The 8,595-nt window shown below is 33.3% G+C and overlaps 1 protein-coding gene across 1 annotated transcript in view; it reads right to left on the bottom strand.

Moving 5' to 3' along the window:
- Positions 1–843: 843 nt before the first annotated feature.
- The window catches only part of ZNHIT6 (zinc finger HIT-type containing 6), a gene marked incomplete at both ends in the record, with an annotated part of 45,876 nt that continues 38,124 nt past the window's right edge, over positions 844–8,595 (bottom strand). The window contains 2 exons of the mRNA XM_084242329.1: positions 844–884; positions 4,787–4,911. Coding sequence (XP_084098455.1) covers positions 844–884; positions 4,787–4,911 — 166 coding nt within the window. The remainder of the gene's footprint in view (positions 885–4,786; positions 4,912–8,595) is intronic.

The following is an 8,595-nucleotide window of genomic DNA, read 5'->3' as shown; positions in this document are numbered from 1 at the left end:
CATAAGGTATACATTAAGTCATGTATAAACATAAATACACATATACATTCCAGTAACACTTTGAAGACTTCCAAGTGTTTTCAACTTAGTTATTGCTAGATTTTTCAAAACACAGCATAAAATACTCATCATAACATCCCTGTGTGGTAATGACAAGAGTGGAGTGGGAACTGGATGAAAGGCACAGAATTCATAAGATACAGCTTATGAATAAGTAGAGCCAAATTTGTGTGTAGAGATGGTTCAAGCAACAATTCATTGCCACTGATTTTCTATAATGGATATAAGAAACAGTAGTGACTAGTATTTAATCAGCCTTTACATATAGAACATTGTACTAAGTACTTTGCAAGTATAAAAGACCCATTAAGTTGTCTTAAGAGGAAAATCACATATAAATCATAAAGACTAGAATGGGGGTACCTGATGGCTAGATGATGTACCATCTTTCTGTTTAGTGAGGTTCCACTAAAGAGAATGCCAAACTTTGTGGCTGACACAGATATCCTTGTGTTGCTCTTATATTAAAACAACAAAAAAAGTTTTCAGCCTATAAAATTAAGGACATTAAAAGCCAAGGCCTAATTAAAATAAGCACTATGCAATCATTAAAAAAAAGGAGGGGATTGTTAATATGAATAAGGGCCTTACAGTCAAGGGGTAAGAAATATCTTTTCCATAAAGCCAAACAAACCCAAAAATCCTTAGACTGTTTAATTACTTTTCAAAGAAACAAAAAATTCCAATCACCACAGACACCATCCCAATTATCCAATAGCTTATCAACGCAGAGTCCTCTGCAATAGTCTGGGAATTTTTGCAGTCTTCCTCCAGAATAAGTGTTCAATTTTCATTGCCAGTGTTCTTGGTAGATTCACTTTTCACTGAAAAAAATAAGTAAACATACAGTTAAGTGTTTATACTGTTTTCATTTAGCCTGTTCTGTTTTTCCCTCTTTTTTCCTCCCTTCTGAGCATACCAAATGCACTGCTCACTAGTACAGACAAACCATCTCATGTCCCAGGCAGCCGGCATATACAATTCCAGCCACAGTAAATAGAGAAATGATGTCTAAGAGTGGCAATTATATTTTGTGAGGTAACATCCTTCCTGACTCTGTGGAAGTCTTGGGAATGGTCACTTCACAGTGTGGTTATGATCCTGTACTTGCACCACTGAATAGATGACTGTTATCACATAGGCTAGCCAAGTGTGGTTAGAATAAATTTTTCCATAATTTTTTTAAACTTAGAACTGAAAGTCTATGCGTGAATGTGGTTTGACAGACTAGCTAATCGCCATCTTTTTCCTTTCATAGGAAAGAAGACCAGCAGAAATGGAGCTCTTTCAAAGAAGTTGTTGTGAGTAAGCAAGATTATAATTCATTACTAAACTGAGTTCCTGGAGGACAGAAAGAGGACATTTCCTCCTCAGTGTCTGTAGCGTATTTGTGGAAATTAATGTATTTACAAGTCATTCCATCTTTTAGGTTTTTTTTTTTTTAAATCTGCAAAATGGGAACCAGAGTAACTGTCTTATTTATTTCATTGTATAGTGAAAGGAAATAATATGTAAAAACATAAAAATTATTAAGTGTAAAATATAGATTATTTTACTTAAGGCTTATAGCCATTTATCTCCATTGTATAGATAAGGAAAATAAAGTTCAGAGAGGTAGAATGAATGCTCAAGGGTCCAGAGCTAATAAGAGACAAAGCTTCAACCATATACCTGCACTTGCCTTGCATTCCAACTACCAGTTTTCTTGGGGTATGCAGATAGCACCTAGATTTAAGATTGTACTAGCAACCAAACTGGTGTTTACTGAGTCTTTATTGAGTAAGGTTCTGAAACAGGTTCCATCCAAGATGTGGCCCTAATCCTTGTGGAATGTTAAAAACTCTAACAAAGTCTTTCAAGTGTTTTCATATTACAAGTTAGTTGTTTTTTTCTGTACTTTACGCAAAATCTACTATAACACCTATTACACTGTAAACTCTACATGCATGTTCCTGTGCCTGACATCCAGCACCCTCCCCATGCCCCCTTCTGCTACACACACACTGAAGGAGAAAGGAAGAAAGGAAGCGTAAGGAGAATGAAGGGAGAAGGGAGGAAGGGAAAATGAATGAAAAGATTTATTGGCCCAACAAGAGAATAATATACGAGTAGCTGCTCTGCCAGGTATTTCACTAATTCAAGCAATCAATTTGGGGTTGGATTTCTTCTCAAAAGGGAGAGATGTTTTCTAATTTTGAGTTCTATTAGAACAATAAAGAATTATATTGTCGATGTTTTTTTAATTAATGGGCTTTGTACTATTTGGCATTTCAGTTTAGGGAACCTTTCTTCCTATCTTTGCTTAATGAAATTGTCCTCGTTTCTTTCTTATAATAGAGTTTTTTCTTTTTAAAGGAAAAAAGATGTTCCTCTTTCCTTAGTCTGAAAAGTAGCATACTTTTATGAAGTCACTTAAATCTGCTAGTTAACTTTCGCAAACAAAGATCTGTGAAGCAAGTGACACCATTTTGAGCACTCATCACTGGATAGATACTGAGGGGGCAGTTCGCATTCTACATCTCCAACCTAACCAGCTACCTAACTGATTAACCTTACACAGCCAACCCGTTTTATTTCTTAAAAAGCACAAAATAAGCAAACAAATATAACTTGCTGACTACCTATCAATTTAGGTAGACTTCTAGAAGAAAAAACTTAGTTAACCTACAATCATAATAAATATTTTAACAACCATCAAATGTGAAACCTACTGAATCCTAGCCCAGGAACATATTTTCACTCCAAAGGAGAAGAGAGACAACTTAAGCTATGAACTCAAGATCAAATGCAATATTTTTGTTTCCAGGGAGAAAGAATTTCAAGGCTTTAAAGAAAAAAAAAAAAAAGTACTGTTCTACAACCCTTCCCATGCATTAAGGGATCACCCTGCAGACAGTCTAAAGAAACAGACATGTTGAAGTGCTTACCCACAGAAATGCACATGTAGGAAGACATTGTATTATTTTTAAGGTGTGTATATTCATGACATGACGACTGGCCCCTAAAAGTCTCATCAGATCCTCTTTCTTTCTTTACTACAGCAGCTCTAAATGAGTCTCTATATGGAAAGTCTGAGTCACTTTTGCGTATTATTAATCAATCACCATATACCCACACAAAAACAGCAATTTTACTTAATAAGATTCAAAATACACTACAAAAGTAGACTTTCCCCACCTCCTGCTTCTTTACAGGAAGCCTGACTTCAATGTGCATTCCTAAACAAGGTGAAAGAGGAGCTGTGTATGCTGTGTTTATTTACACAGACGATGTTTGCCCTGGCTAGTAACCCACATTACTAAACAACTTTCCCTGAAACCAACATTGAGTGAGAGTTATGTGAATAATATTAAGAGAAAACCAGTAAGGCTTTATACAGCTTTAGAAAAAGTAAAAGTGATCATTTCTGATTGAATGTAAAAAACTAGATGCTCTCAAACTGTAAAAAGTATAGTCAAGAAATAATTTAAAGACTTGGAAGCTCCCCATAAGTGGTTATTAGAAACCTCAGGTTTGCTAATTAAAAATCCTATTTCAAATTGTGGAATGGATACAATTTTGATCACTTTGAAAAAAAATTTCCGTGGCTTTTCACTAAGAAAAAGAAGCTTTTATATATATGTACAGAGAAGAATACCTTACAACAAAGGTTACTGCCTTTTTCAGCCTGTAATGCTGGTAGAACAATAAAACCAATACCACACATTTGACAGCAAAGTAGGGAGGGGGTACAATGGACTATGGTGGAGGATTATTGGTGCCTTGGTGTGGGTATGGTGTGGTAACACATACCTGAAGGGTGTGAGCCTGTACCTCTAAATCACATAAAGAGTTATAAACCAATGTTACCATAATAAAATTTTTTTAAGAAAAAATAATATATACTTGAAAAATCCAATGATTCTATGGTCCTCTGGATTGTTAAAATGAAACATGATCTGTATATATTAATTCTTAGTTTAAAGTGGGATCTAATGGTTTTGAATTAAGTAACCTCTCTCCCTTTTGAACAGTAATTATTGAATTTTATTTATTCTGTAGAACTTGCATTCAGAAACACAACTAGCTTAAATTAAATCAAACGTAAATATGGATATGTCACTTTATACACTACTTTTTTAAATGGATACTTTATTTCTAATACTTCTAATTCTACTACTCATCAAAAAGGGAAAAAATAACTACTTTTAAAGAATCACTAAAAAGCCAAAGAATATAAGTAAAGACACAAAATTAAAGAAAAAAAATCAGTTCGAAAAAAGGAGGTAAGAGTCAAGGCAATGACACTAGCTTATTCTAAATGTAGTCCATATTTTAAAAATAATGCTCCTTGAAACAGTATTGCTTAATGTTTTGTAATCCCTCATTTTAGGAATCTCTGAAGAATGAGTTCTAATTAGGGAGTAAATTTATCTGATCATGGACAAATGGTTCCTTAAAAGATTAATAGATTAAAAGAAGACAAAAACATAGAGAATTCCAATAAAGCAAAGAATATCCTTTTATAGTCAGACATTCCAACTGATTCATTTAAAATTGATATTAAAAGCTTATATATGTTCAAACAAGATCAAAACAGTAGTTCATTACTTTGGGTCTTTACAGTATTAACTGTCGCAATAGAGTAAATTCAGTGGGAAAATACAGAAGAAATAATGACAGTCATATAATTGCTTCAGTTTCACTACAGTAATTCTAAGCATTACAGATAGAAATTTATACTCACCTTGGTGAAGAATTTTCATGTCACTACTGAATTCTTTTAATACCACATGTAACGTTGGATACTCAATGATCACTTTATTCCTCAAATTGTCAAGGAGACTTTTGCAAGGATCCAGTTCATAATATCTTATGATCAAAAAAACAAAAGAAAGAATGAAACACTTAACATATAAAATTACTCATAAATGAAATATATCAGAGAATCCTTTATATTAAAAAATGTTTTGAACACTATGACACTAATTCAGTTGTCATTTCCTCATACTATAGTAGGTTTAATATCTCTAAGAAAATCAGGTAAAGGAGCTATTATTATAGTGGTTCTAAAACTAAAACAAAAGCAAATCAAGTAAGTTGACATCAGGAAAGATCTAGAACAAGTGATTTTCATATAAAGGAAAAAAGATTTAAATTTTTCTTGGATAAAAATGAGCAGCTAAAAGTTCAAATTCCTCACATATTTTTAGTTTGAGCCTTAAACGCAAAAACACCAAAAGCCATCCTATGAGAAATAACATTTAAGTAATTTAGAAGTGAAATGAGTAGCTCAAAAATTTTTTCTAAAGTGTTGATTCTAATTCATACAGATTTCAGAAATGTATATTGCCACAATATTAAACCTGGCTTTCCATTATTTTGAAATCTAAAGAAACCAAGTTTGGGTTGTTTTTTTTTTAAGATTTATTTATTTATTTATACAAGAGATGGGGTACAGGCCAGAGATGGGGGACGGGTGAGAAGATTCACTAGATACAGAGTGGGGAACAGAACAGGCAGACTGACTGAAATACACTGCTGAGAGGAATAGTGGGCGAAATAGGAGAGGTCTGTTGTGCTATGTCGGTTGCTCCCTGGCCGGCCAGGGGATTGAACTCGTGCTGCAGAGGCTGCGTACTGCTTCATAGTGCGGTGCTCAACACCTTGCACCACCAGGGAGGCCCAAGTTTGGGTTACTGAATGAGGCAAAAATATAAAATTTAAGTTTATGAGTCATGGCAAAATAACAGAGCTGTCAAATGTGCCACAGATAATTAAATACAGTATTCCTTGATATATAAAATTCTCAAGTCATTAGTTAAAAAAAAAGTTGATTAAAGATCTACTGCTTTAGGGGCCTCCATGGTGGCACAAGGGGTTAAGACAAAACCTATGAAGCTGTCCGCAGCCACTGCAGCACAAGTTTGATGCCCGGCCAGGGAACTACCCACATGGCGCAGCAGACCTCTCCTGTCTCACCTGCTGCTCCCCTCAGCAGTGTATTTCAGTCAGTCTGCCTGTTCTGTTCCCTGCTCTGTCTCTGGTGAATCCTCTCACCCCCCAAGAACTGGCCTGTACCCCAGTTCTTGTATGCATAAATAAATAAATCTTTAAAAAAAAAAAGATCTGCTCTACTGCTTTACCATTCTAGGATAGGAGAGAAAGGGGTGGAATTTCAGGTAGCTCACTAGGCACTGTACATACGACTATCACATCATTTCAAATAAAAAGTTGAAAACACATCCTCCAGTGTAGTACAAAATTTTTCCAACATTTTTCTCCATTTCTACCCATGACAGATGACAGTCACATGTAAAACACATATTCCAGGGCTCTATCCTTTTCCCTCCCTCTCAAAAAAATACAATGGAATACAAGTGATGAAGAATGAGATTATCATCAGGATACATTTGAATCTGCTGTGATTTTTTTTAAAGAACAAACCAAACTTTGGTATTACTTAATTAGTAACCAATTATTTGTCCTAGAACTTAGAGCTGACTAACACAGCACAATTATTAAGAACTCCTAGTACAGAACCCCTACTATAGTGATTTCTCTGTGTTCTAAGTTTGTTTCATGCAGTAATTACCAAGTGCTGGGAAATGTGTTTAACAAAATGCAAAGCCAAGCCTGCTATAAAAATTGATTTCTTTTTAAGAAGTAAGTGACAAGTGAGAAAACAACTGTAAAACTAAAACTTTTCTTATGTTTGCCTGACCACACCCCATAACTAGGATTAAGTCCTTCATTTTTAGAATCACAGTGTTTTTTATGTTGAAAAGAAACTTGAAAGGCAAAACACTCAGTTTTCCTAAACCAGCCACCCTTGTGCCCAAAGGCCATAGAATGCATACATTCTTTTCCCTGTGTAATATAATACAGATGTGCTTAACAATACTTTTAAACGTGGTTCCAGCATTCAAGGATTAAATGCTTCACATCTTTTAAACATTATTTCTCTTTGAAATAAGCAATATTTTTTAAAAGTTAGCAGTAATTATACAAAAGAGAAAAAAATGAGATTAAATTAGAAACCAAAATACAAGATTTACTTATAAAAATATAAAAGGGATATAACTGAAGTGTTTTTTTTTCTAAAAAAAAAAATTGAATTGTCAAATAAGAACTTTTCATGAACTATCCTACAAATACTTGTAAGTAACTTTATCTTCTGTACATTTTAACTGAATCATAATGCTGCTATTTAGAGACATTTCCCAATAAGGGAATATTTTCTATTTCAGTTTTTGTAAATAATTTTCAGTGTATACTTCATGTTTTAGGTATTTTATTTCTTTTCTTAATATTGAGTCTTTGTTAGGATTTTCTGTATTCCCAAAGCTAAAGCAATTTAAAACATTGTCAAAAGTCTCATGGCAAACAGTGAAATATTATTGACACAGTATTTAATATGTTCCTAGTGGATGAACATTTAGAGATACTTAAAAATTAACATGTAATAAATTAAAAGTTATTTAAATCTTAAAATTATAATGATTATACATGTTTAATTGAAAAAAAGTTTCCAATTACATGCCTAGCAGGCACTGTACAAAGCATTTAGGATACAGAGATTTATAAGATTTAATTTTTTTAATTATTAAAATTTTTTTATATCATTGTTCATTTTTAAACAATGTTTGCTTCACCCCCTCAGGTGTAGTCCCCATAGAACTTCCTTCACCAAGGCACCCATGCACCATCACCTCAGTCCCCTGTGCTCTCCCTCTCATAATGAACTATTTTTAAAGCATTTTATTAAAATACAATGCAAATCTGGTATGTTGCATGCTTTTGATTAGAACCAGTGAATTTCATTTAGTGTTTACCCTAAAATGTTTCAAACTTGTATTCATAGCAATATTGCAATTGAGTGTCAGTAAACTTACAAGCCTCAACTTCCTGGTCTGTTAAAGAGGTAAGACTTCACTAGATAATCTTTTAGGTGAAATCAAATTTCTTAGATTTTTCTATTATTAAAGGTTACCCAGTCTATTAATAATATCTAGCAGTGATTAAAATGTAAATTATATAAACTGTTTATATAGAAAGACTATCAAATATATTTAGAGTAACATTTTAAGAATTTTGGTTAAATGAAGCAGTAACTAGTGGTTGCTTGGGTTTAGCGTCTAACATTTTGAGTGAAAGTCCTACCTCCATCACTGGTCTGTGATACTGGATAAGTTATTTAACTTCTCTAATCCCTCATTTCCATGCTTAAAAATGGGAATGACAGTACAACCTCTGAGAGTTATTGTGAAGGCTAAGTGATAAAACAAAGAAACTGTTAACTATTTTACAAATTTCTATGTTTACATTTACCTAAAACAATTAACAAACTCTTACAGAAACTTTAATTTATAACAGTCATTGAATATCTTTAGTAATAAAGACACTTATTATGAAAGCACTGAAAGAAATATTTGTCTTCTAATGACAAACACATTTTAAATATAGTCATAACTTTCAGTGAAACCTTCGAACCATTATTTTATATCACATTTTCTTCCAAGAAGTTAAAAGCTTCTATTTCTGTTATCTTGAGGC

The sequence above is a fragment of the Talpa europaea genome (assembly GCF_964194135.1).
Source record: "Talpa europaea genome assembly, chromosome: 9".
NCBI classification, from domain to species: domain Eukaryota; kingdom Metazoa; phylum Chordata; class Mammalia; order Eulipotyphla; family Talpidae; genus Talpa; species Talpa europaea.
The sequence above is the reverse complement of the archived record's forward strand: the minus strand, read 5'-3'. Positions and strand labels throughout refer to the sequence as shown.